At 53.9% G+C, this 25,915-nt stretch overlaps 12 protein-coding genes across 12 annotated transcripts; 8 read left to right on the top strand and 4 right to left on the bottom strand.

Moving 5' to 3' along the window:
• Positions 1–385: 385 nt before the first annotated feature.
• Positions 386–4,522, top strand: TRIREDRAFT_106297 (amino acid permease-like protein; the record flags this gene model as incomplete). Its single annotated transcript, XM_006964598.1, has 6 exons — positions 386–536; positions 602–1,139; positions 1,204–1,651; positions 1,715–2,723; positions 2,802–3,640; positions 3,857–4,522. The coding sequence occupies 6 exons, from the start codon at positions 386–388 to the stop codon at positions 4,520–4,522; spliced, it is 3,651 nt and encodes a 1,216-aa protein (XP_006964660.1).
• A 435-nt stretch (positions 4,523–4,957) lies between these two features.
• Positions 4,958–6,124, top strand: TRIREDRAFT_106296 (uncharacterized protein; the record flags this gene model as incomplete). The annotated part of the gene is made up of 1 exon (XM_006964597.1): positions 4,958–6,124. One exon carries the CDS (start codon positions 4,958–4,960, stop codon positions 6,122–6,124), a length of 1,167 nt encoding a protein of 388 aa, XP_006964659.1.
• A 149-nt stretch (positions 6,125–6,273) lies between these two features.
• TRIREDRAFT_59951 (uncharacterized protein) lies at positions 6,274–7,404 on the bottom strand (the record flags this gene model as incomplete). The annotated part of the gene is made up of 1 exon (XM_006964411.1): positions 6,274–7,404. One exon carries the CDS (start codon positions 7,402–7,404, stop codon positions 6,274–6,276), a length of 1,131 nt encoding a protein of 376 aa, XP_006964473.1.
• A 590-nt stretch (positions 7,405–7,994) lies between these two features.
• TRIREDRAFT_106294 (uncharacterized protein) lies at positions 7,995–8,440 on the top strand (the record flags this gene model as incomplete). Its single annotated transcript, XM_006964596.1, has 2 exons — positions 7,995–8,139; positions 8,253–8,440. The coding sequence occupies 2 exons, from the start codon at positions 7,995–7,997 to the stop codon at positions 8,438–8,440; spliced, it is 333 nt and encodes a 110-aa protein (XP_006964658.1).
• Positions 8,441–9,439: 999 nt separating this feature from the next.
• On the bottom strand, positions 9,440–11,252 carry TRIREDRAFT_121325 (uncharacterized protein; the record flags this gene model as incomplete). The annotated part of the gene is made up of 2 exons (XM_006964410.1): positions 9,440–10,906; positions 10,980–11,252. 2 exons carry the CDS (start codon positions 11,250–11,252, stop codon positions 9,440–9,442), a joined length of 1,740 nt encoding a protein of 579 aa, XP_006964472.1.
• A 1,009-nt stretch (positions 11,253–12,261) lies between these two features.
• TRIREDRAFT_77014 (guanosine diphosphatase) lies at positions 12,262–14,204 on the top strand (the record flags this gene model as incomplete). The annotated part of the gene is made up of 3 exons (XM_006964595.1): positions 12,262–12,537; positions 12,613–13,928; positions 13,990–14,204. 3 exons carry the CDS (start codon positions 12,262–12,264, stop codon positions 14,045–14,047), a joined length of 1,650 nt encoding a protein of 549 aa, XP_006964657.1. The 3' UTR covers positions 14,048–14,204.
• Positions 14,205–14,331: 127 nt separating this feature from the next.
• TRIREDRAFT_47167 (uncharacterized protein) lies at positions 14,332–15,645 on the bottom strand (the record flags this gene model as incomplete). The annotated part of the gene is made up of 3 exons (XM_006964365.1): positions 14,332–14,741; positions 14,824–15,429; positions 15,502–15,645. The coding sequence occupies 3 exons, from the start codon at positions 15,643–15,645 to the stop codon at positions 14,367–14,369; spliced, it is 1,125 nt and encodes a 374-aa protein (XP_006964427.1). The 3' UTR covers positions 14,332–14,366.
• Positions 15,646–16,342: 697 nt separating this feature from the next.
• On the top strand, positions 16,343–17,358 carry TRIREDRAFT_60331 (small GTPase of the Rab/Ypt family; the record flags this gene model as incomplete). Its single annotated transcript, XM_006964594.1, has 7 exons — positions 16,343–16,375; positions 16,442–16,495; positions 16,578–16,673; positions 16,738–16,917; positions 16,980–17,024; positions 17,089–17,191; positions 17,249–17,358. The coding sequence occupies 7 exons, from the start codon at positions 16,343–16,345 to the stop codon at positions 17,356–17,358; spliced, it is 621 nt and encodes a 206-aa protein (XP_006964656.1).
• A 1,008-nt stretch (positions 17,359–18,366) lies between these two features.
• Positions 18,367–19,990, top strand: TRIREDRAFT_3464 (uncharacterized protein; the record flags this gene model as incomplete). Its single annotated transcript, XM_006964314.1, has 4 exons — positions 18,367–18,390; positions 18,491–18,567; positions 18,662–19,406; positions 19,478–19,990. 4 exons carry the CDS (start codon positions 18,367–18,369, stop codon positions 19,988–19,990), a joined length of 1,359 nt encoding a protein of 452 aa, XP_006964376.1.
• Positions 19,991–21,067: 1,077 nt separating this feature from the next.
• TRIREDRAFT_106287 (uncharacterized protein) lies at positions 21,068–21,731 on the top strand (the record flags this gene model as incomplete). The annotated part of the gene is made up of 3 exons (XM_006964593.1): positions 21,068–21,198; positions 21,301–21,387; positions 21,578–21,731. The coding sequence occupies 3 exons, from the start codon at positions 21,068–21,070 to the stop codon at positions 21,729–21,731; spliced, it is 372 nt and encodes a 123-aa protein (XP_006964655.1).
• A 477-nt stretch (positions 21,732–22,208) lies between these two features.
• TRIREDRAFT_77009 (uncharacterized protein) lies at positions 22,209–23,954 on the bottom strand (the record flags this gene model as incomplete). Its single annotated transcript, XM_006964409.1, has 5 exons — positions 22,209–22,794; positions 22,884–23,315; positions 23,369–23,417; positions 23,843–23,871; positions 23,926–23,954. The coding sequence occupies 5 exons, from the start codon at positions 23,952–23,954 to the stop codon at positions 22,209–22,211; spliced, it is 1,125 nt and encodes a 374-aa protein (XP_006964471.1).
• Positions 23,955–24,328: 374 nt separating this feature from the next.
• On the top strand, positions 24,329–25,797 carry TRIREDRAFT_77007 (uncharacterized protein). Its single transcript, XM_006964592.1, has 4 exons — positions 24,329–24,574; positions 24,643–25,025; positions 25,087–25,174; positions 25,231–25,797. The coding sequence occupies exons 1-4, from the start codon at positions 24,345–24,347 to the stop codon at positions 25,739–25,741; spliced, it is 1,212 nt and encodes a 403-aa protein (XP_006964654.1). The 5' UTR covers positions 24,329–24,344; the 3' UTR covers positions 25,742–25,797.
• Positions 25,798–25,915: the final 118 nt, after the last annotated feature.

The raw sequence follows: 25,915 nt of genomic DNA, 5'->3' as shown, positions 1-25,915 counted from the left end.
TGGTGTCCGTCGTGAGTGCTGCTCGTTTGCTTCTGGGAGCATCCATTTCTAGCCATCTTCCTGCGTTGTCGGCAGTGCGGTGGAGGATGCTGCGTATTTGCACGTTGCCTTCTCCCTCTTCTCCCGCCAGTTCGTCTTCTGCTCGTATATCTTGTTTGCCACGCCAATTTCTTATACCTCTACTTCAACTAATAGGTACCCGGCTATGATGCCGCGGTCAGCTCTCACCTGAGACATTGGCCAAGATCCCGTTTGCTACAGGGATGCACGCTGGAATTCGTCGCCCCGAGCGCACCCGCGAATTCTATATTGAGTCTCGATTCCTACAGCGAGCATCACATCTGCCATGCCTCATCCTCCGTCAGAAAGGAAAGGATCCTTGACCATGGCCACGGACCACGACAGGGCCGCCGGCAACGGCAAGCTGGGCACTGTCTCCGGCGTCTATATCCCCGTCTGTCTTAACATCCTAAGCATCCTCATGTTCCTCAGGTTTGGCCAAATCCTGGGGCAAGTTGGCTTCATCGGCATCTTAGGTGAGCAACAAGTGAAATGCAACCAATACTTTCTCGCTCAGTTCCAACCAGCTGTGTCGCACCAGGTCTTCTTCTCGCCGCCTACTGCATCGATCTGCTCACCGTCCTGTCCCTCTCCGCCATTGCCTCCAATGGAGAAGTCAAGGGCGGAGGCGCCTACTACATGATTTCGAGGTCTCTGGGCCCGGAATTCGGGGGCTCGATCGGCATCTTGTTCTACTTGGCCCAGGCTCTGAATACCGCAATGAACATTGTTGGTCTCATTGACTGCCTTAGACTCAACTTGGGTCCTATGTTCCCTCAGGGATATTGGTCCGGCTATGGGCTTCAGACAGCTGCCTTGATGATGTGTACAGGTCTTTGTCTGCTTGGCTCCTCAGCCTTTGCAAGGGCCTCAAATGCACTGCTCATTATTCTTACCGTCGCCATCATGAGCATTCCGGTGTCTGCCATCTTCAAGGCCCCGTTCGAAGATGCTACAGCTGGGATCGAATTTACAGGCATCAGCATCGATACCCTGCTTGGCAACTTCGCGCCACGATCTTCCGAGAGCAGCTATGAGGGCATCAAAACATTTCGTAGCCTCTTTGGCGTTCTCTTCCCGTGAGTGCTTTGCCACTGATCTTCTGTTCAAGTAAGTCCTCTCACTAATGGTTTGTTTATACAGAGCGACTTCGGGCATATTTGCAGGAGCTTCCATGTCTGGGGATCTACGCAATCCAAGCAAGGCGATTCCGAATGGAACGCTATGGGCCACCCTCACAACTTTCATCGTTTACTTCATCGTCATCATCTCCATGGCTTCGGCTACCACCCACGAGTCTTTCCTCGCCAACGACAATGTTATTTCCCTGACAAGCTTGTACGCTCCTCTCATCCTAGCCGGCGAATGTGCCGTTACCTTCTTCTCGGCCCTTATGGGAGTCATCGGCTCCGCCAAATTATTTCAAGCGCTTGCTCGCGACAAGCTCCTCCCGGGCCTGTCGCTCTTTGGAAGGGGGTCCAGAAGTGGCGATGAGCCTTTCTATGCTATATTCTTGACATATTGCATTGCTCAAGTTGCTCTTTTTGCGGATCTAAACCAGATCGCTACACTCATCTCGATGGGCTACCAGGTCAGTCGGACGGAAGTGATGCACCCAATCCTCATCGATGTCGATGACTGACAACCTCAGTAGATGACGTTCTTTGTCATGAACCTCGCTTGCTTTCTCTTGAAGATCGGGTCCGCTCCTAACTTCAGGCCAAGCTTCACCTTGTTCAGTGCGGAAACTGCTTTCCTTGGAAGCCTCACGTCTGCGGCGGCAATGTTCTTCATCGATGAAACATATGCTTCGACAGCAATCTGCGCTCTTGTTCTGGTGTTCCTTCTGATTCACTACCTCTGTCCGCCGAAGCACTGGGGCGACGTCTCCCAAAACCTCATCTACCACCAGGTCAGAAAGTATCTACTAAGATTGAAACCCGAGCATATCAAGTTCTGGAGACCGCAGATTATTCTCCTCGTCAACAACCCACGGCGGCAGGCCAAATTGATTCAGTTTTGCAACTCTCTCAAGAAGGGCTCGCTTTACATTCTGGGCCATGTCATCGTGACCGATGACTTCCATTCGGGAGTTCACGAGGCGAAATTGCAGCAAGCAGCTTGGACACGGTACATATCCGAGTTCTCCAAGATCAAAGCATTTGTGCAGCTCACAATGTCGCCATCTATCAACTGGGGCATCAGAAACCTCATCTTATCGTCGGGTCTCGGCGGCATGCGCCCCAATATCGCCATCATGGGGTTTTACAACATGGACGACCTACGAAGATCGAGCCATCGACTAAGGGTGCCAGATATTCCAATGGCTCCGGCTTCCCAGATGAAAAGGCCGCCAAAGTCACAGGGGAAGGCAGCCAGGAGGCGTCGCGGAGATACTTCCGCCCAGATGTTGAAAGGCTTCCTCCCCACTGATGCAATCCGTACAGAAGACATGATGTCCCCTACAGAGTACATGACAGCTCTAGAGGACCTGGCTCTGGTTTATCGACTAAACGTGGCTGTTGCGTACGGATTCGACAGCTTGGAAACGCCTCGCAAGGACGGGCTCAACACGAAAAAGTACATTGATCTGTGGCCCATCCAAATGTCTGCCGAAGTATCTGCCGAGGGCAGGAGCATGTTGACATCCAACTTTGATACTTGTAGGTCCAACTACATCTGGTTGCTGTTGAGAATAAGGAAGTTACGAATTATCAGTTATGACTGACCTCTCTTGACAGACACGCTTATCCTGCAACTGGGTCATATTCTTCGCAGCGTCCATGACTGGAAACGAGTATTCACCCCACGGGTCATGGTCTTTGTCGAATACGAAAGCGAGGTCGAGGAGGAAATGGCCCGAGTTCAGACACTCCTAGAGAAGCTGCGTATCGATGCTGAGGTCCGAGTCTTCTGGTTGGCTTCCGGGCAGCTGGACACTTATGAACGCATCATCAACGGCCGAGGTAGTAGCTTGGACTGCGAAATTGTCGTTGGCGACGCACTGAGAGACGAAGAATGGTGGAATGACTTGGAAGACTTTCGCGGGAAATCCGAGCCCATGACAACAAGCCAGGAATTCTCGCACATGGTGCACATTCTGACCTCAACCGCCGGACGGCCAGGAGTCTACAACCCGCACGAAGAGCCGGAGTCACAGCGCAGGCGGTCCAGCATCGTGGGTGTTCCCGGCATGTCCAAGAGGCCGAATATTGGCTCTTTATCCAAAATGGGCATCAACATCGGAATGCACACCCATCATCTGAATGAAGAGGTCTTTGAGGACACGAATTCGGAATACGAAAGCGGCAGTGATACAGAGACCATAGACCTGTTAGGATCAGTCCTAGATCCATCACTACGAAGAATGTCATCCTCAAACTTTCCACAAGCGCCGCCGTCCCCTCCAAGGACGGGCAGGAATGATTCTCTGGGCCTGGCAGCTGGGTCGGCATACTACATGAATGGCAATGCCCAAGATACCCCGTCATACGGCACAATGTCAACGTCCCGAGGCTTCTCGCAAACTCACAGCAGGCAAGACTCCATCGCCACGCCAGCCTTTAGACGAATTCCAGAGGTGGACCAGGACGCCACTCCTCGAGCGAACAATCGACAAAGGAGCAGCTTCAAAATCGACATCAAAAGCATAGAGTCCTTCCCGAACTTGGATCAATTGGCAGTACCTGAATCCCAGCACAGCACTTATCGGCCGAGTAGCCCTACCAAATCATCTGAGAACCGATATTCCGGAGACGACGACACATCTACTCCCCGACCAGGCTTGTCTCGACAGTCATCCGCAGCTCGCTTTTCAAGCCGGCCGGTTCCCGAGATGAGAATCACGACAGATGAGACAGGGTCGAGGATCGGATTCGCTACGACGAATTCCTCCAGCCCTGTAACCCCAAAGACTGATCGCCCGACGTGGTCAAGACAATCTTCATTGGGAAAGTTTTCCAATCAGCCGCTGCCAGGATCAAGGAGTACCCAGGGAGGAGGTGTGCGAGCCATTTCATGCACCGAGCAGCCAACGTACTATCCACGCTCAAGCACACAGACGCAGTCTCGGTTCCGCTCTTCGCATTCTCGGCGCGAATCGCACGCTTCTCCTCTTGACCAAGGAGACTTGAGCTTGAACATGCCCGAGCTCGAGCAATCGTACAGATTCGATAGGGACACGAATTATACAGACGGTGCTCCCTACTCGACGCAGAGTGTTGCTTTATCCTTCAACGATCTGCCCAGTCGAGCGCAGCACCTCATCCTCAACGAATTGATGCGGCAGAATTCGAAGAACACGGCCGTTTTGCTGACGACACTCCCTATACCCATTGAGGGGACATATCGGGACACTGACCGGACGATTCAGTACCTTTCGGACGTCGAGCTTCTGTGCCACGACTTGCCGCCTACTCTTTTGGTGCTGAGCAATAACATGACGGTCACGGTGAGCTTGTAGGCGTTTGCAATTGGGCGTTTGGTAGGAGTCATTGTCTGTGAGACGGGAAACGTGTCACAGTCAGCATCATGATCATGACATGTGCTTTTCGGTTCCGGGTAGCGAAGCAGGCGTTTTGGGGGGCTTCACTGTTTGTACATTACGCATATGGAAGAGAAATGCCAAGATTGCTGCAAATCGAATGAAGAGAACGAGATGCCGTTTTGATGAGGATCTGTTCAGGGTGGTTGTTTGCATTGGTGTCAATCACATGTGCAATACCGCAAACAACGACGACACAGCAACATTGTTCACTAAGACATCCATCTCGATATAAAGTCTTCCAGCCAAGTTTGATAACCGCCTTCAGGATCATCATACTTCATATCCCATACCCTAACGTACTATGCATCTACCCAACATAAGCAAGTTCGTCAAGACGTCGAGAACACCAAAATGGCCCCCCAAAGCGACACCTCCCAACGAAACAAAGCCGGACAATCCTCCAACATAGACCAACCACGGCGAAACCCGCGCTTTGCACAATTCCCAAAAGCCCCCTTGAAGCCCTCTCCCATCCAAGCGTCATCTTACGAGCACATACTGCTGCCCCCTCAGGAGGAGGAGGAGAAGAAGAAGAAGCCGCCAGGTCAAAATGGAGGCGAGACGAGATATCACGAGCGGAAGCCGGGAATGGTGCGGTTCGTCAGAAACAGCCACGTCTATCCAAAGCCCGCCGTCATGAAACCAACCATTGCTCGAGAGAGAAAGACTCCAGCCGCCGCGCTCGTTTCAAGCAGTGGCCCTCATACAGCAGAGGACAAGGCCAGGCAGAGACGACGTCGAGTTTCCCAGCAGATGCACACCACGCAACGCCCTCGCGGGCCCAAAAAGAAGACATTCAAACCGCAGCTCTCCATCAAAGTGCCCTCTGCTGCTACTGCTGCTGCTGAGTCTGGACAGCGGCCATCTTCGAAGCAATGGCACAGAGTCCGGAGTATTCTTCCAGCGGGGAGAGTCCCGGCTGCGAGAGCTGCGACTGTCCGGTTCCCTCTGTCGCGCGAATCGTCGCCAGAAGAGCAAATCTTTCCTTCTGTGCCGACGTCGATGCATCTGTGTTTTCTATGTCGATCTACTTCGCAGAGCGAAGGTGGGCTTTGCAGGAATTGCGAGATGGAATACGCAAGGCCGCCTAGGCTTTACGATGATGATGATGATGATGATGATGGGGAGGACGAGGAGGACAAGGAGGACGAGGAAGAGGAGGGAGATGAAATGGGCGGGATACATTATCCGGCTCGCTCGTACTCGAGTTCGATCCATTCAGGGTCAAGCTCGGTTTACTCGTCGGATGCGACTCCCATCAACGACGAGGCAATGATGGTGTCGCCTGTATCGGTGCGTGATGCTGAGGAGCTGATCTTGCTGGTGTCTCCATATTCAACTATGGGAATGTCATGTGTAGCAGAACATGGGATACAGGCAAGATATGACAAAGGGCACGGGGAAACAGACGCCGGATCGGCATCTCCAGATCTTTATGATCTCGACTGGGCAGAGTACTACTTTAATGATGAATACTTTGCTGGTGTAAAAGGGGGCTGGGGTGACTCGCTATTATAAGACCTACAGTCTAGCTTCGATAGGGAGAAGATAAAGTAATGACCAACAGAAATCGTTTCCAAGGTATGTATGTACCAGAACTCGCATTCTATGTGCTCATCACAATATCTATGAGTCCCAGCCATCCCAGTCATCTATATCAACGCCATCTACAGTATCCGCTTGACAACCAACTCCCCTTTATCCCCTCCCTCTAATTCTATCAACCCACCAGCCTCCAGCTTCTTCTTCCACTTATTGCTCTCATACCGTCCCAAAATCATCGTCAATCGTAATACCACGCCATTGCTCGAGGAATGCTCCTCCGCGCTCTCAGCCAACGGCGTAAACGTCCACCGGCCGAACGCCCAGTTCAAGATGTACCGGCCCCGGGGACTGGCCTCGGGTTGCGGCACATCTGGATCCGAGTTCTTGGGCATCTCTGACAGGGTGAGGACGGCCTTGATGCGGTAGGCTTCGTCCTTGGGAGCGGATCGGAGGAAGTTGAGCAGCTTGCCTGTGGAAACGGCGGCGCCGCCGCTGCTGCTGCTGCTGCCTTTGAGCTCGACTGAGAGCACCTCGACCTCGCTCTGGTGGCTGTGGCTGTGGTTGTTTTGATGAGCATCGCCATTCGTCTGGTGATCATGGCTATGCTCGCCGTTGACGTCCGCTTCCGTCAACTCTCTAGCCAGGCCTCCGTCTATCCCAAACACCAAGCCCATATCAACCCTGCCCTTGTCGCTCTTGACCCGAGCCACATCCACCTCCAAGTCGCCCACTCGATCCAAACAATACTCGTACCGCTCCTCACCCGCCGTCTCCCACTTGTTGAACACAATCAAGTCCGTATACCGCGCCTGGATCTTGGCCGTGTAGCTCGTATCCTCATACCCCTTCCAGTTCTCCACGTCAATCACGCTAATCACCCCATCGAGCACGTACTTGCCCGTGTCCCTCGCGATCCGATTCACCTCCAGCGCAAGCGTCGCCGGAAACGCAGACCCGCTCGTCTCGATGATGATGCGGTCCGGCGCAACGGTGCTCTCGAGCTCCGCGAGCGCGGGGCCCAGCTGGCCGACCAGGTTGCAGCAGATGCAGCCGTTGAGCAGCTCCTGGACGCCCGAGATGGCCGAGCTCGAGGCCAGCTGCGAGTCTACCGCGAGATCGCCAAACTCGTTCTTGAGGAGGGCGAGCTTGTAGGAGGGATTCTGGACGCGGAGCTGGGGGATGAGGTTGAGGATGAGCGTCGTCTTGCCGGAGCCCAGGAAGCCGGTGACGATGGTGATGGGGATCGGGGCCATTGTTGGGAGAGGCCGTTGTCTGGGTACTCGTCTATTTGAAAGAATGATTGAACCGGAAGAGCAAGATAGCAAAGAAAGGGAAATAGAGCAAAGCAACAGCACAACAAACACCACTTATACAACACTCATTCTATGCATGCATGTCATGGGAGAAAATGTCACTGGTTGCACATCGCATGGAAGCGGAATACTACAAGAAAACGATCTTCTTATCTTATCAGCGCCGTTCAACTGCCCACACAGTCTGGGCAGCCTTTAACGGCCAGCCCATGAAGTGCTAAACCCCGCCAAGCACCTCACTAGCAACGCCCCTCGGGCGCTATAGTTCCAGGCGCAACAGCAGGCCAAGGCCGCTGTAAGAAATCCAGTTTGCCGCCGATCTTGAGCACGACCCTCACACAGAGCAGTCTCAGCTTTGACGTCATCATTTCGCTCCAAGTCGTTCGCCCAGCCAAGATATGGGTTCCTTATATTATATTAAGACTACTGAGCCGGCGAGGTGCAGTCAAGTGTTGCTTCTTCTGAAATATAGGCCCTGATTCTGCTATATAACTGTTCCAAAGTCACAGATCAATTGATCGTCAAGCATAATGCACTCGCCCAAGAAGGACCACCAAGAGAGCGCGGAGCCGCCGACGTTCAAGGAGCAGCTCGATAAAGAGGCAGTCGAGAGCCGGACTCGTCACGATAGCGACAACGGAGAGCACTCGACGGTCAAGGCTGTCGTTGACAAGAGTGAGTTCACTTCTCAGACATGAATTCGTATTGACCGGCATATGCTATTTGATTCTCTCTCTTCGTTACATGCCTCTGTAGTCCCTCGTCAGATGCTAACACACACTCGACAGTTGCCTCAGCCATCCCGGCTTCCGTCCCCTTCATCGGCGATTCACATCCAGACCACAAGGCGGAGGAGCACAAGCCAGAGCCCACGATTCCTCCTCGACGGCCGGAGCACGACCCCCAGATTGAGGAATTTGTGAGGGACCAGCATCGAAGCAACGAGCCCGAGATTGTGAGCAATTCAAGGACCTAATCGCTTTGCGTGTACACGTCCATGGTTTGCTCTCAAGAGACAGACATTCCCTTTGTATCAATAGCCGTCATGTCTTGCTCCTTTAGCTTGCTTTAATACAGTGCGCCTGCAGTCTCGGGCATTTGCAATCTTTTCGAGACTTTTGTGCCCCATTGATGGACGGCGCGGTCTCATGCTACCAGACATCATACTACTATGACGGCGTGTAAACACCAGCAAGAATATGCGCAGATCTCAGGAATACAGCGAGGCAAGGGCGTCAAAAATCTCAGCCACTTGAGCAACCTCCCGAGGGCCTCGAAAAGCCCTCACGAGAAGCGTTTCGAGCAATTGCACAACCTTCTACAAGGCTCGTTCGTCCAGAATCCTTCAGCTCTACAACAAGGTGGTGCGCACCACACACACAATCCTCTAAATTCTCAATCCAAAAATGGTAGAATACCAAGCTTTAGTAAAGCTGAAAGGTATGTCCCCCCTTCTTGGCGTCTACCGCCCACTGAAAAGCGTTCATGGGAGAAACGTAGCGGCAGACTTCCTATATCCAAGGGTTTTACTCTTCTGAGCGTTTCCCACGAGGGGAAAGGCAACGCAACACCGTGGGTTTGCTGGGTGAGGGTCGTGGCAGCTCAGTTGGCTTTTTGATAAAGAAAAGGAAAAAGAAGAAAAAATTTCAAAAAAGTTTGGCGTGTGGTCGTGCTTTTAAAGGGCTTGCTTGCAGGGTGGGGCCTTGCTTGGGGATGGATGACTCAGCCGGATGTTTTGCAGAGATTGACAGGTACCAAAGTATCGTCCGGTCAAGTCCCACGGCATGCTCAGATGTACATGCGATGGACCCGATATCGAGTGCAAGTTGAAGGAAATATCACAATGAGGGTGATGGGGAAAGGCAACATGAGACTGTATTAACATACTCTTATTGTATGGTCTATATAAGTAGTATAGGTAACTAGTGTATAAGAAAGAAACTTCGTGTCATCGTCAGATCGCCAAACTGCTTCATCACGCCGACCCTGCCTTGAGGCCCTTTCCAAGCAGCTCGCCTCCCACTTCCGCAATCAGCGCCTCCTTGGGGAACGCCTTCTTCTTCGCCAGGACCGTTCCCTCGGCATCCAGAGCCCGCAGGAGGTCGGCGAGCTCTCCGTCTAGAGGCGTGTAGTAGACCAGGTGGCCCAGTGCCGACAGCATGCCTTGAAGAGCTTCCGCCGACTCCTCTTCCTGGGCGATCGCCTCCACCACGGATGCCGCGAGCTCGATTAGGTGCTCATCTGGTAATCTTGATCCAGTCTCGCCGATCTTGGCCTTGCGGTCTGCCAGGGCAATGTTGAACAAGAGGGAGGATGCCGCCACGCGAGTGTTGCTATGGCTGTCGTCGAGGAAGCTGCTTGATATCAGCGCCGTGATTGGGCCACGGAGATGTTCGTTTCGAAGTATCTCGTCCGGGAACAGCGGAGTAGAGAAGAGGTTGCAAGCCATCTGCAACGTCACAAGGCGTAGCGCGTATGGGCAATTGTCCTGTTTGTTAACGGCATCGAGGATGGTCACAACCGTCTTGTGCGCCGTCTCTTCGGCAAAGTACCCGCTGACTCGAGGGTCGAGGAGGGCACACCGCAAAAGATCGACAATTGTGAACATGACTTCTACGGGAAGCTTTGCGATTGAGTCCTGGAGAAAGGTGGCCATGTGTCCCATGTTTGGCAGCACCGCATCCAGAGCCTCGCCCTTGGCACGATCCTCGATGAATCTTTTTAGTTGCTGAACTTCGGGCTTGCTGGCCATCTCTTCGCCCATCTTGGCTACCAGCTTCTGCATCGGCGGTACCTTGGTAAACAGCACGGGCTTTGTGTTAGGGTTGGCAAACGTGGGAAGACGGAGCTTCTCATGAGGATGGCGGACATGGGCCATCTCTACCAGCAGCTGGACATTCCCCCGCAGAGCAGCCGGGTCCGCGCCAGACCATCTATTCTCTTGCTGTCCCTTGAGAAAAGTGATGAACGTGGGAGTCGCACTGATCGAGTATTCGCTGGCGACTAAGCTGGCCTGCGGCTGCGCAATATCAATCTTGATGAAAGTCGCCTTGCCAGCAAACTCCTCGGCTAGTTCGTCGTACAAGGGATAAAGCATCTTGCACGGAGGGCAAGTGGCCGAAGTAAAGTAGACGACTGCGCAAGACCCCTTTGCATGGTCCAGTAGAGCCGTCAGTTCCGATTGACTGGTCACATTTCTCACTGATGAGGCTGCCTTGATGGGTGCGGTAGGCTGGGCGCTCTGCTGCAGTCCTAAGATGGAGCCGTTTTGCCTGCTGGCGTTGACGCCTTGTGTGAGCTGCGGCATCAGCATGCGTCCAAATGGCGAGTCAAGAACAGCCTGTGGCATCTGCGAGATGTGGCTTGGGATGCCCTTGCCGAGGAGGAAGTTGGAGAATGCATCAGTGAAGTTGTTGCAGTTGTGGCGGAACAAGTCATATGCCTATTTGTCCTAGTCAGCAAACACATTTGATATGAAGAAAGAAGAAGAGCTGGCTAGTATTATGCCATCATACCTCTACCGTAAAGACAGAGCGTATTGATTCCAGATAGTCTTCGATAACGTCCATGGGGAGGCTCGTCTTGCCAAGGTATAGCCTCTCCATAGGCTGGCCCAAATGCGAAGTACCCGGCACGATGGAGATGATGCCGCCGTCGTAGACGTACTCGCGGCCCTGGAGCTCGATCGAGGTGTGATAGATGGCGTCAAGCTGGAATCCCAAGAGGCCCATGGACATTTGGCGGGCCAAGCCGCGTGAGAGGTCGTAGACAAGAAGGTGGACGTCCATGTCTGTCCGGCTTGTGAGAGTACTAAGGTAGGTAGTTGGTGACGTCAAGTAAGGCTGGCGAGGCGAGTAAAGTTCGTGATGGAGGGCGTCTGGACCAATTATCTCAGTATCGACATGTAGCTTATTTGTAGGAATCAGACTGCGTGTGATGATATGTTTGAGCGTGTATTTATTCACCTCAAGGCAGCAAGTGGTTTACGCATTGATGAGGCTTCAGCAGAGGCGCAAGAATCGGATTTCGGGGTACAAACTCCGCCGCTCCTCAACCGGAAGCATCCAGAAGACACTGAGCCAATGCCGAGGGATAAAACAAGGGACTTGCCCTGGTGTTCAGTAACAGCAACAAAAAAAAGGTATTATGATACGGCAATACAGATCTGTTGTTCATGATGCCATTTCAAGTCCTGATCAATCTCATCATGCCCTCATCCGGCCACTTGATCAACGTCAAGTCAAAGGCTCGCCTACCCTGCAGCGTCAGGTCCGCTAAAGATCGCGGCGTCACTAGCAACGGCCCACTGACGCATCATCCAGGGGCGGATTTGGATTTCAGGGGCCCTGGAATGGATTGGATGGCAAATGTGGCGACTTGCTGATTCGCTGAAGCCGCCCATCGTCTGCAGTACGAGCCCATGTACGCATTACTGTACCTTATCGCGCCGCTTCGGCGAATCCACTGCACAGGTGGCCAGTGGATGGCCAAAGTACCGCCGCATACAAACCAGCACTAGCCGGTACCTCCTGCGTGCCTTGCGCGGTCCCTCCACACCCCCAGAGGCGATTTGCTGCCAGGACTCCTTTTCTCCCCCTCCAGATTCGCTTCCGCGCCTCAGGCCCATGTCCGCCTTGTCAGGATCAATGTAACAGTGTGCCGTCTCGCGTCCCACCATCCAACTTGTTTTTTCTTCCTTCATTCATTGCCGTCCTTCCTTTTGGCTGCTCTCTTTTTCATTCCTCTCGCCTCTCGTTCATGCGTTGCGGCGTCTCTCATTGATCGCCCCGCGGCCTGATGAGGAGAACTTCCGTGTCGCTGCCCACCAAACACGCTGCCCACGACCCTCACGAAAAGACAGATCGATACCTTCCCAGCCAGCGCAGAAAGGGCCCTCTCGCCAGCATGAAAGACACCATGCTGTCGCAGGCGCAGAAGTCGCGATGGCTCAAGACCGGCGCGCTGGTCCTGATCCTCATGTGCCTGTTCTACTGGCTCTCGCCGACCGGAGTCGAGGTCTACAACAAGAGCCCTCTGGGCGAAGCCTCCGACATCAAATCATCCGCCGACAGCGTCCCTGCTTCCAACGCCCCTCCTGCCACTCACGGTGCTGCCGCTGCTGGCAACGGCGCTCCCAACAGCGGCCAGGCTCCCACGGACTCTTCATACGGCACCGACAAGTGCTCCAAGTCGTACTCCAAGGACAAGCCCATTGTCCAGTATGTCCTGATGATCGACGCCGGCAGCACGGGCTCGCGAATCCACGTCTACAAGTTCAACAACTGCGGTCCCATCCCCGAGCTGGAGAAGGAGGAGTTCAAGATGACGGAGAAGTCCGTCGGCGGCCTCAGCGCCTTTAAGAACGACCCCGTGGCCGCCGCCAAGAGCCTCGACCCGTTGCTGGCTGTTGCCATGGAACACGTCCCCGATGCGCTCAAGAAATGCTCTCCTGTTGCCGTCAAGGCCACCGCTGGACTGCGTTTGATTGGCAAGGAGCTGGCTGACGCCATCCTGGCTGAGGTCAGGCGCCACCTGGAGCAGGACTACCCCTTCCCGGTCGTGTCCGCGGAGCAGAACGGCGTTGCCATCATGGACGGCTCCGACGAGGGTGTGTACGCCTGGATCACCACCAACTACCTCCTGGGCAAGATTGGCGGGCCCGACAAGAGCGAGACGGCGGCCGTCTTCGATCTCGGTGGCGGCTCAACCCAGATTGTCTTTGAGCCCACCTTTAAGGACGCTGCGGACGGAGGCATGCCCGAGAAGCTCGCTCCCGGCGACCACAAGTACGAGCTCGACTTTGGCGGCCACAAGTTCGACCTGTACCAGCACTCCCACCTTGGCTACGGCTTGATGTCCGCTCGCAAGGCCCTCCACTCTGCCCTGATTGACGACTTGGCCAAGGCCAAGGGAGACGACCAGACCTGGATGAACGCGCCCATTGTGCACCCCTGCATCGCCCCCGGCACCACCAAGCAGATCGACGTCGAGGTCAACGGCGGCGAGGCCCGCAGCTTCAACTTCACCGGCCCATCTCAGCCCTCCCCCGCCCAGTGCCGGAATCTCGCCGAGAAGATCCTCAAGAAGGACGCCGAGTGCGCCCTTGCCCCTTGCTCCTTCAACGGCGTCCACCAGCCGGCCCTGTCCAAGACGTTTGCCAAGGAGGACGTCTACATCTTCTCGTACTTTTACGACCGCACCAAGCCCCTCGGCATGCCCGACTCCTTTACTCTCCGCGAGATGCAAGACCTTACTCAGAAGGTGTGCGCCGGCAAGGAGGCCTGGGACGTCTTCTCCAGCGTCCCTGGTGCGCTGGAAGAGCTCGAGGACCGGCCCGAGCACTGCTTGGACTTGAACTTTATGATGGCTTTGCTGCACACCGGTTATGAGATGCCTATTGACCGCGAGGTCAAGGTTGCAAAGAAGATCAAGGGCAATGAGCTGGGATGGTGCCTTGGAGCTAGGTAAGGATATATGCCCTTCTCTCTCATTTCTCATCGACACCGACTAACATTGTACTTTTAGTCTGCCCCTTTTGGCGCCTGGCTCGGGCTGGTCGTGCAAGATCAAGGAGGTTTCATAGAGAGCCCTTTTGACTACACCCAGTCGTTTTCATGAATTATAGGGGTTCATGATGTTCAAGACCATGGTATGCTAGAATCGCGTATAATTCTACATCGCAAAAGCATATCCCTTATATGATTTGGACGCTGTTGCGCAGGGTTATAAGAGTTGCGTACGATATATATTAATGTTATGAAACGCAACCGGATATGGAATGTTTCTAGATTTATCAAATGTAACGCATGGGATATCAAGGAGCTTGTCTTTTTGCGTTTCGCGCCAAGCTTTTGCTGGGAGACAGAATAAAAGCAGCAATAGAGCTTATAGAAAGAATAATATCAAGGAGGCGCAGTGACCATTTCCAGAACCTCTTCAATCACCTCCTCGGGGCCTACATCTTCCAGCAAGGCCTCCACGGCCTCGAGCTGGCTTCCCCATTGCATGCTCCGCTCCTTTTCAGGCTCAGTGATGCGTATCCGGTGGAGGTATACCTTCCTCACGGCCAGCCCGACAAGGGCAGGGGTCACAAAATCGAGCTTGTGTAGGGGGGCGAGGCTCTTGACGAGCTGGTGCAAATGCTTCGTCGCCGCGGGGGAGATGCCGCCTGCGACGGCGCGGTGCATTCGTAGGAATGAAACAATGTTCATCTGGTAGCGGAGTATGTCGACATCGATCTGAACCTCCTGGCTGAGTTTTGCGAGATGGCTGATATCCTTGAGGTACTTGTCAATATATATATATATATATATATACCTTACATTGTCGGGTCTCCGGGGTGGGGGTCGACGAGCTTACAATGTCTGATATCAGCGCTGTTGAGGGCATCATGCCCTTCTTCACCACGCTCTCCGTAGACGCCGTCGCATCCTCGCCATCGGAGCGACCTTCAGCTTCATCGAGGTTGACATAACCATCATCCGGGTTATGCCAGTGCGCAACCGAAAAGAAGTCATTCAGATGCGCCGTAACATGCGCCTCACCACCGCTCGCGGCCCCTAAAACAGGCACAAAGACAAACTGCTTCGGTGCAGCCTGGACGGACGTGCGCGTGAATATGCGCCGCGTGCGCAGCAACTCGAGCGCTTGGATCTGGACGACCCTCGGGGCGCGATCGAGGTTCTTTGCGATGACGAAGTGGGCGATCTGTGGAGAGGCCGAGAAAGGAGTGGTGGTACGGAGGCTGAGCGGTGTGGAAGATCGGTGTTGCTGGTTCGGCTGCGAGTTGAGCGCAAAGTACGAGTCTGCTCGGGCAAATGGCGAGGCGGAGCGGGATACCGTCGTCGCGTTGAGGAGGGGAGGTTGTTGAGGTTGGAGGAGGAGAGCGCAGGCGAAGTCTTCGAGCGTGGTAGATGGGTGGCAGTTTACGACGACGGATTGGAGGTTGAAGGTCTTGCTTGCTATCTGCGCGACGTAACCGCTGTTAGGACGACAGATGAAGAGAAAAAGATCGAGTATATGATCTTGGATACATACCAGCTGGAGCTCCTGCACCAAGTCGTCAATGGCGGCTGGCGGAGTGCTAATCAAGACATGCTCTCGATTGACGAGACACAGCAGGATGGCCAGCTCCAGGTCGCTCAGGCTGTGCACCTTTCCCAGCAAGTCATCATCCGCCATGGCAAAGCGCCGGTGCGTCCTCCAGGGCCATCAGGACGGCCAGCAGATGGATAGCGTAGTAGTATGTGAAAGCGCTGGTTCACTGCCGATGCTGAGGGAGAAGAAGAGGCATGTCTAGATTCGCTTGGAAAAGCCAAGGTACCTGGAAGCGACAAGCGATATGAGATGACATACAATTCCGAGTCAATGGATGGAGGTACCTCTGCAGCGCGTCTCCCGCCAAGGGGTACTTTATCACGTGCAGTTGCACGCATGATTGAGTTACGGGCTGCTCATGCGGAGGCTACAGTTATGCATGGCGCTAGACCACAAGCCGCCAAGCGCTAAACCCCCATCGGCCTATCGCGCCATTACGACACCGGTATCAGGGTGGATCCGGCTAGGTACCTACAAATAGGTACCGTTGGGTGGGCGCTAGAAGGCAATCGCTGCCCGCAATCAACAAATCCAGACCATAGCCAGCCTCGTCATTGAAGCCTCACCATCCATCAAACACCGACCAAGTCTCGTGACATCTGCCGCTTTTGGGCTTGCCTGTTACTTCTGCAGAAGTCGGTGGCTCTCTCATTTGACATCTTTTGTTCTCTCTCTGCGGAAAATCAGCATTTGGACGAGGCCGCCTCCGCTCGCTGTGGCTTTGCTTTGTATCGTCTCCATCACGTCATCCGAGCAGCGAGCGTCACCACGATCAGTCAAGATGTCTTCGCGCAACAAGAAGGTCCTTCTCAAGGTACAGAAACCAGAACACCGGCGCCGCTCGGCGGGAATGCGATGCTAAAGCTGCTTGCTTCGATAGGTCATCATCCTTGGAGATAGCGGTGTGGGCAAGACGAGCTTGATGAACCAATATGTATGACCACTACGACTCCTGTCCATCGCCGAGGCCTGCAACGACTGACTGGCGACGTGATTGTTCTTCGCCCCCCCTCTAGGTCAACAAGAAGTTCAGCGCAAGCTACAAAGCGACCATCGGCGCCGACTTCCTAACGCGGGAGGTTCTGGTGGACGATCGACAGGTCACCATGCAGGTATGAGGTGTTTGAGGGCATATGGAAAGGGCGGCAAGGAAATGGTTGCTGATAATTTGGGCAGCTCTGGGATACCGCCGGACAGGAGCGATTCCAGTCGCTGGGCGTCGCATTCTACAGAGGAGCCGACTGCTGCGTCTTGGTGTACGACGTCAACAACGCCAAGAGTTTCGAGGCCCTGGACAGCTGGCGAGACGAGTTTTTGATCCAGGCTTCGCCGAGAGATCCACCCAACTTTCCTTTTGTAAGTGTGACTGTTGCGGCAGCACTGCGGTTTGGAATGATTGGCTGATTGTACATCTACAGGTCGTCCTTGGAAACAAGATTGATGTGGAGGAGAGCAAGCGAGTGGTAAGGACTGGTGCCCATGCTTTGAGATCCTTGTTCGTAGATGGCTAACGCAGCAGGCGCGCAGATTTCGACCAAGCGAGCCATGACATTCTGCCAGTCCAAAGGCGACATCCCATACTTTGAGACGAGTGCAAAGGAGGCCATCAATATTGACCAAGCATTTGAGGGTACGACAAGCCTTGCTTGTGATGGCCGTGAGAGAGTCTTTTGCTAACCGTCGGCAGTTATTGCTCGAAATGCTTTGGCTCAAGAAGAGTCTGAGGAATACAGCGGCGACTTTGATGACCCGATCAACATCCACATCGACAACGACCGTGACGGATGTGCTTGCTAAACGAGAAGAGGGCGACATGATACTTGGATGAATACGACAGTGATCAGAGATTGAGCGTGAATAACCAGAAACGACATACCCGGTCATGGACCCGATACAATTTCTTGTCTGGATGCAAAGTATGGAGGAACGAAGCAATGTTGGTGTTTTGCGGGGACAGTAATTTTTCTTTGGTCTTTTGTTCTGTCTCCTTATCCTTTTTTGCTCTTTTAGTGTCTGGGTTGATTTCTTTTTCTTGTTTTCTTGGTTGAAGGATTGCGGACGATTGGAACTGTCGACGAGGGGGATTCAATGGCAATGGCATCAGCTATAGCCTCGGCTCCTAACTGGTGGCTGCAGGAGAGAAGAGAGGGGAGAGGGGAGAGGGGAGAGGGGAGAGGGGAGAGGGGAGAGGGGAGAGGGGAGAGCTTTCGATTTGGTCATCTCATGCTACCTCTCTACCTAACTTTACGTTGTCAAGGACACTGGGGCTATAGATTCTATGCGTAGCTGGAAGCGATTCCATGCTACTGGTTTGTTATATATCTTGCATCAATCGGACCCTGCATTTGTCTTTTGAATCCGGTCTATGATGTATCTTGGGCATTAAATATCAACCGAATGCAGCTTCATCATCTTGCAATGACTAGGTGGGTTGACCTCATCGGACTCCCGTCTTCTTCCAGCTCTGATACAGAGGCCTGGTGCTCTGTAACGGCCCATCGCCCGCTAAAAGTCACTGCAGCTACAGCGCCCCAGGCGCCTATCAGGGTCGGTGAAGCGCCCCCCCACTCTGCACCTCGGCTTGCGACTTACCCCAGACTCTCTCCACCGAATCGTGGCCCGACAGGTCGACTCTCCGCCTCGGCTCATCCGTCAGATAAATATCACACCATTTGCAGCACTTTCTCAATGGTCTCACGGTTTCAGCATTTGCGGGGAGACTCTCCACCTTCATCCATCTTTCCTACTATACCCTTTCTTTCTTTGTTCTCGTGGTTTACTTGATACCGCCCGTCTTTCGTCACAATGTCAGCTCGGATCCCATCCATTGTAAGCTCAATATCAACTTCCCCATCGACCCAGGCGCTCCCCGAGCGGATATCAAGCCATGGAATTGAAGCTGACAGCTCGACTGTTTGATTGATTGCAGGTTTCAAAGCACGTCAGCGAGGCGGCGCGACAAAAGATTGACATCGTGGCCAAGTTTGTCGAGGAAGAATGCATTCCGTGAGCCCTGACCATATCCCACATCTCTCCCGGACGACACTCGACAGCTCCGCGACACGCATCTCGCGATCCCACGGCTAACAGTGACCTCCAGCGCCGATCCCGTGCTGGAAGCCCAGATAGGCGAGGGCGATAACCGGTGGGAAACACACCCGTCCATCATCGAGGAGCTCAAGGACAAGGCGCGCAAGCTGGGCCTGTGGAACATGTTCCTGCCCAAGGGCTTCTACGCCGAGTCGCCTGGCTGGACCAACGTCGAGTACGCCCTCATGGCGGAGTGGCTGGGCCGCTCGCGCAGCGCCTCGGAGGCGTGTAACTGCTCCGCGCCCGACACGGGTAATATGGAGGTGCTGGCCAAGTACGGCAACGCGGCGCAGAAGGAGGAGTGGCTCAAGCCCCTGATGGAGGGCAAGATCCGCTCGGCGTTCCTGATGACGGAGCCCGAGGTCGCGTCGTCGGATGCCACCAACATCCAGCTCCAGATCACGCGCGACGGCGACGACTACGTCCTCAACGGCTCCAAGTGGTGGTCCAGCGGCGCGGGCGACCCCCGATGCAAGCTGTACATTGTCATGGGCAAGTCGGATCCCAACAACGCCGATCCGTACAAGCAGCAGTCGGTTATTCTAGTCCCCGCTGGCCTGCCCGGCATCACCATCAAGAGGATGCTCAAGGTGTACGGCTACGACGACGCTCCCCACGGCCACGGTCACATCACCTTTAAGAATGTGCGCGTGCCGGCCAAGAACCTGGTGCTCGGCGAGGGCAGGGGCTTTGAGATTATCCAGGGCCGACTGGGACCTGGGCGCATCCACCACGCTATGCGCTGCATTGGCGCTGTAAGTCTGCTGCTTTATTACCACCTGACCCTACCTGATGGTTCCTTTCCACTAACGGTAAACTATCCTAGGCCGAGAATGCCCTCGACTGGATGCTCATGCGCGTCAACGACGAGAGCAAGAAGCCCTTTGGCAAGCTCCTCCGCGAGCACGGCGTCATCCTCGAATGGATCGCCAAGTCGCGCATCGAGATTGACGCAGCACGCCTCATCGTACTCAACGCGGCCGTCAGGATGGACGAGGAGGGCCCCAAGAAGGCGCTCAAGGAGATTGCCGAGGCCAAGGTGCTGATTCCCCAGACGGCGCTGACCGTCATCGACCGCGCCGTGCAGGCGTTTGGCGGCGCCGGTGTCTCTCAGGAGACGCCGCTGGCCAACATGTGGGCGGGCATCCGGACGCTCCGCCTGGCTGACGGCCCCGACGAGGTGCATCTGCAGCAGATGGGCCGCAACGAGAACAAGCGCGGCAAGGAGACGGCGGCCAAGATCCAGTGGCAGAAGGCCAAGACGCAGGAGCTGCTGAAGCGATACGGCACTGAGATTGCCGAGCCTGGCTCCAAGATTAAGCATAGTGCCAAGCTGTAGAGAAGATGCCTATACTATTGGTTTATTCTGATGTGCTATGGGTTTGTAAGATATGCCAGATGAAACCATCTGGAGACGGCAATGCAGATGTTAGCGATTACCCAGGATATGCAGACTATCGGTAGACGAAATGTAATGACGAGTTACAAGACGCCATGGTTCGTATAGGATGTATGATGGTTACACTTTTTGCTATATAGTACTACTAGTAGCTTTCTTCTAGCATGTCTCCTCGCCGCCTTCGTCCCATCTTCAGCAGTGTAGACAGACAACCAACGTCCAACACACCGTCTGTCAACACCTCATCCCTAATGCCACACCCCCCTGACTCACACGACTTTCCACCAACTTCAGAAACAGACTCTTTATTCCCCCTTTACATTTCAGAAACCAACCCCAGTCTTGCCAGTCCAGGCAATAATAAATCCAATCCAATCCAAACAGAAAGACCAAGATAATTCTCACTCCCCTCTGCTAGTAGCAGCTTCGGCCACAAGTGTCCGTTGCCGTGACTCCACACACGCTTCATGCATACATACCAAGGCCCAAAGAAAAATGCAGGGGTTGCGTCAGTTGTGTAAGTGGCAAAAGAACAAGAAGGTCACCGTTGCCTAGCCAACGTCCGGCATTCGTTTACTTTCCGCTACTTCTCTTCGTTCGACACCTTTTTGCGTGAATGAAGCGTGGACGTCATTCTTCTTCTTCTTCTCCCTTTTGTTGTTTCCTTGTTCTTTATCCGCCCAATCCTCTTCGGTTGATACCTGATCAAGAAAGCTGAAACTTGCATTGACATTTGTCGCCTTCTTCTTAAGTGCTGTGCATTGCAACCTTTTACAAAACCGGACGGCTGCCCACCCCCCATACCTTTCACTTCTTTTCTATCTTACCTTTTCCTCTTCTCTTTTCACGGTTTACGGTGACCTTTTCTGGTTGATTTGCTACGACTTTCTTCACGCACACACACACACACACAAATCTAGAGCCAATCCTGCTCGGCAACGACACAACCACCAACTCCCTTTACACGACAGAAAACATCCCCTCTACAAAAGATACACATTGATTAGAGCAAACAACATGTCCGGCACCAGGATCCTCGGCGACAGAGACGTCAACGCCGCTCTTGCCGATGGCCAGGCTCCCGCTAAGGGCGTCAAGAGCATGGAGTACCATCGCCAGGTGTTTCAGTCCAGGATTGCCCAAGAGCCGTACGCCGAGCCCCTTCCCCTCCCTTTCTGCTTTTGATGTACATACATTTCGAGTTGCTCTTTTGACTGACTTGACCCCTTGTTGGGGATGGTTTGATACAGGACGAAGCAGTACATTTCGCCTTCGGACACAATCATGAGTCCCTGCACGGCAAAGCTCTCGGCGCTGCGCAACAAGCAAGTCACCAAGTATGTCCGCTCTCTCTCTCTCGCCTTCGAACCTACATCTCCCTCGATTATTTCCCCCAGCTTCACCACGGAAGCCACCCAAAAATAAAGGCCCCTTCCGATGACAATCACCTATATATGCCTAGACGATTGAACACGGGGCCCCCCTTTTGGAAAGCACAAAGGCTAACAAGTCTCGTTCGTGTTCCAGGGCCAAGCCAAAGTCACTCTTCGCCCAGACGAGCACTAAGAGGCTCGCAGGCGAGAATCCATTCGGCGTGAGGGCGGCCGCTGCTCCAGGCGAGAATCCGCTCGGTGCTAGAAGTGCCGGCAGCGAGCCTATCCTCAAGTCGCGGCTTCGCTGAGTATTTGGTGGGCGGACTCTTTGCGACGGCGATTCTTCTGGTATTTGTACAGTAACGGCTGCGTTGCTTTCTCGATTTTGGGTGTTTTTTCTTCTTTCTTTTGTCTTTTAACGACCCCTTTCCCCAGTCAAAATGGATGACAAGTGGGGACGGGAAACGGATCAGCCTGGGTAACGGCTGAGTGGGAATCTGGGTTGGGACGAGGCCTCCGTCGGAATATAAGGATAGAGGTTTATCGCAGGAATTTGTCTTTTAAGGTGGCTTTCGGCGTTTGATAGTTTAATGAGCCACGGATATGCCTTCTTGAGGTGATGCCAAAAAGGGGCAATATGAATAGTCCTCATCTCTTCTATTTCCGTTATCATCGGTGCGGAATACAAATCATGAAGTAACTTGCAGCAGGGTCTTGGATAACGAGTAAAGAAGACTGCCAATGTCTCGTAACATTCTTATTCTTATGCTAATCTACTACTACATCTACGCCTTCCATGCCGTAACAATATACACAACATCCTCATCAGCAACCACATGCCCCAAGCCCACCCTCTGAGGAATGTGTCTCGCGCTGGCGCCCCAGACGAGCGCATACTTGAACGTGTCCTTGAGCGTGCGGTGGATCCTGTCGCACACATCCTCAATGGTGCTGTTGTTGCGCACAATGAGCGCCTCGCTAAAGTCCGGGTCGGCGCCCTTGCGCTTGGTGTAGATGCGCATGAGGTTGAGCTCCTTCCAGCACCGGTCGACGACGTCCTGGATGCCGAGGTCGAGCTCGCAGCTCATGACGACGGTGTGGTCCTCGCGCGCGAGCTTGTCGAGGAAGTCGAGCGAGACGCTGTCGATCTTGTTGTAGACGTACAGGCACTTGATGTACTTGCGGTGGTCCTTCATGATGACGTCGATGAGGTCGTCGACGGTGACGTCCTCGTCGCGGATGAGCACCTCGCAGTTGAGGATCTTGTAGTCGCGGAGGATGTTGTAGACCATCTTCTCGTCAATTCGCTTGGGGGGCGATTGGAAGGTGATTTTCATGCCGCCGGCCGTTTTGACCTTGAGGTAGATGTTACTGGGGGGAAAGGATTGTCAGCCGATGAGACATAGGGACCTATGATACACAGAGACGTTTTTTTCCCTGATGTTGTTGTTCTCACTTACGGGGGCTCGCGGTTCAGCCGGATGCCGACGGCTTCCAACTCGGCCTCCAGCAGCGCTCTCTGCTCGGCCCGTTTTGTGGCGTCCAGCACCATGAGAATCAGGTCGCTCGTCTTGGCGGCCGAGATGACCTGTCGGCCTCGGCCCTTGCCCTCGGAAGCGCCCTCGATGATACCGGGTAGATCGAGCAGCTGGATCTCGGCACCACCGTACTCCAGCACTCCGGGAATGGCCGTGAGGGTTGTGAATGCGTATGAGGCTACTTCGGATTTCGTCTTTGTGACTTTGGAGAGGAACGTGGACTTTCCTACTGAGGGAAAGCCGACAAGGGATATTCGGGCGTCACCACTTTTGCTCACGTCGAAGCCTGAGCCGCCGCCGCCGCCGGCTCCGGGACCTGGTTCTAGCAGCTGCGCTCGGAGACGTGCAAGCTTTCTAGTGTCGTTAGGAGGTTGCTTCTTCGAGACATGGTTTTTTTCTCGACTTACCCTTTCAACAGACCCAAATGGTATTCTGACCATTTGTTAGTCTCGGTTTCTTACCAGGGCATCATTCGTGGACATACCGGTGGCCTTGTTTTCTGTTTGCATCGTTAGCTAGACCGTAGACTGACATGAATTGATAAAGTTTTTTCTTTTGGAGCCCCAAGATGATGAGATTGTTTGTAAGATGCAATGAGGTTCGACGGTTTATGCCCAGCATAGATGGAGAGAAGTGTAAGGTTGTAAAGATGAAGATACACTTGAACGGGCCAATCTCGGAAACTTGAGCCTGTGCCATGTCCATTGTCTCATCTCAATTGCATGATAGATGGCCCGCCAAGTGCACCGTCGCCGTCGTATAACTGCTGTTCTCTCGCCATCTCATGCTTTCCGCACTTATACAGGGGCCTCGGTGGTGCATCCGCGGCTATCAAGGGGAGATAATGGGCTTCGTGGAGTGTCTCTCGTGAAGATGCTTACTTTGTGTTTTTCTCATCTCCTCCTCGATCCTGGACATATCATCAGCCACGGCCTCTCATAATGTAACCAACCGGTCTACTCACTCCTTGATCTTTTCTGTAATGTTCACCATCTTGAAGCCCGGTTATTTATAGACGGCAGAACCGTCTTTGTGTGTCTATGAGTGGAAGGGGGGGAATAACAGTAGGAGATGAGTTCAGTAAGAGAGGTATCGATGTCGTCGAGCCTTTGTGAGGGAACCGAGAGGCTTCGAAGTCGACCTTGAGATTTGATAATGGCGGGGCTCTGGCTCAAGACGGAGCAAAAGAAGTTTGGAGGGGCGTTTGGCTGTGTACCGCATGTACATGTAATCAGATTCGCACTAGCGCCACCGCCTTCCTCTTTCGCCACTAGTATGTGTTCTGCAGCCTTGTGCGCGTCAAGCTGGGCCAAATTGCTGCTTCCAACTTGCTTCTGCCATCGCGATTTCAACCATCATCTGTCTCTCTTGCTCAACCGAATCATGACGGACCAACACGAAGACGGTGTCGCAACGGCGCCAGCAGCCGAAGAAGAGAACCAGAGCACGGCTCTGGCAACAACAAACAGCAGCAACGAGGTCGCGGCCCCTACAGAGAAGAAGGTCGTCAAGAAGATCATCCGCAGGAAGCGGCGGCCAGCCAGACCCCAGGTCGACCCGAGCACTTTTTCCAACGAGCCGCCACCACAGACGGGCACGACCTTTAACATCTGGTGAGTCACTATTAGTCTTTGCGAGCGCTCAATTGCTGTGCAGGACGGCGCGGCTGACACCAAGGCAGGTACAACAAATGGGCGGGCGGCGATCACGAGGCATACCAGCAGACAAAGGCCAAGGGGCGCTGCAACATTGCGCGAGACAGCGGATACACAAAGGCCGACAGCGTGGCCGGGAGCTACTTCTGCCTCTTCTTCGCCAGGGGGCTGTGCCCGCGAGGAGCCGACTGCATGTACCTGCACCGACTGCCCGGACCCTACGACGTCTCGGCGCCCAACGTCGACATCTTTGGCAGAGACAAGTTTGCCGACTACCGAGACGACATGGGTGGCGTTGGAAGCTTCATGCGTCAGAACAGAACCATCTACATCGGCCGCATACACGTAACAGACGACATTGAGGAGATTGTGGCGCGTCACTTTGCCGAATGGGGCCCCATTGAACGCAGTAAGTATCTTAGCAAGCTACGATGTTTTAAATCCTGGCATGTGCTGACCATTGGCGATAGTCCGTGTGTTAAACCAGAGAGGCGTTGGATTCGTCACGTACGTTAATGAGGCAAATGCCGAATTCGCCAAGGAGGCCATGGCGCATCAGTATGTATCTGCCCTCCTGTGTCACGATGTAACGCCTCATCACTAACCAATGCTAGATCCCTCGACCACGACGAAGTGCTCAACGTCCGATGGGCCACGGCCGATCCCAATCCCATGGCGCGAGCCCGAGAAGCGCGACGGATCGAGGAGCAAGCTGCCGAAGCAATTAGAAGAGCTTTACCAGCCGAATTCGTCGCCGAAATAGAGGGCAAAGATCCAGAGGCCAGGAAACGGAGGAAGATTGAGAGCAGTTATGGCCTGGAAGGCTACGAGGCTCCCGACGAGATCCATTTCGCCCAGGGCCCCAACGCAGTCAATCCCGTTGGGCGTCAAGGATACGAAGTGGAATACCAGCAACGCCCCATGATTGAAGACGGAACGGCCGGGGAAACAGCAGCTCCAGCAGCGCAAGAGCAGAATGAGCAGCAGCCCCAGCAGAGCGCCGGTGTCTTTTCTAGTAGCACTCTGGCGGCATTGAATAGGGCCAAGGTCGCAGTGGCATCGAAACCAGCGGCACCCGCATCTACAGGGCCTCTGGTCGCATATGACAGCGACAGCGATGAGTAGAATGGCGTTTTTGATTACTCTGGTGGTATCTGGTTTCGAATTTCGTTTAATATTCTAGATTTGGGTAAAGGGTTTGTTTCTCTATAGGTACAGCGTTTATAATGATACCAGTTTGAGATGCAAGACAACTTGACCCTGCATGCATATGTAGAAGCCTCCGCTGTTGAACATGTA

Source organism: Trichoderma reesei, assembly GCF_000167675.1.
Source record: "Trichoderma reesei QM6a unplaced genomic scaffold TRIREscaffold_7, whole genome shotgun sequence".
Classification (NCBI taxonomy): domain Eukaryota; kingdom Fungi; phylum Ascomycota; class Sordariomycetes; order Hypocreales; family Hypocreaceae; genus Trichoderma; species Trichoderma reesei.
The sequence above is the reverse complement of the archived record's forward strand: the minus strand, read 5'-3'. Positions and strand labels throughout refer to the sequence as shown.

Coding starts and splice junctions, on each gene's coding strand:
- TRIREDRAFT_77007 (XM_006964592.1), top strand. CDS start 24,345: ATGACGGACCAACACGAAGACGGTGTCGCAACGGCGCCAGCAGCCGAA. Junction 25,026..25,086: donor ATGGGGCCCCATTGAACGCA/GTAAGTATCTTA, acceptor CATTGGCGATAG/TCCGTGTGTTAAACCAGAGA. Junction 25,175..25,230: donor AAGGAGGCCATGGCGCATCA/GTATGTATCTGC, acceptor AACCAATGCTAG/ATCCCTCGACCACGACGAAG.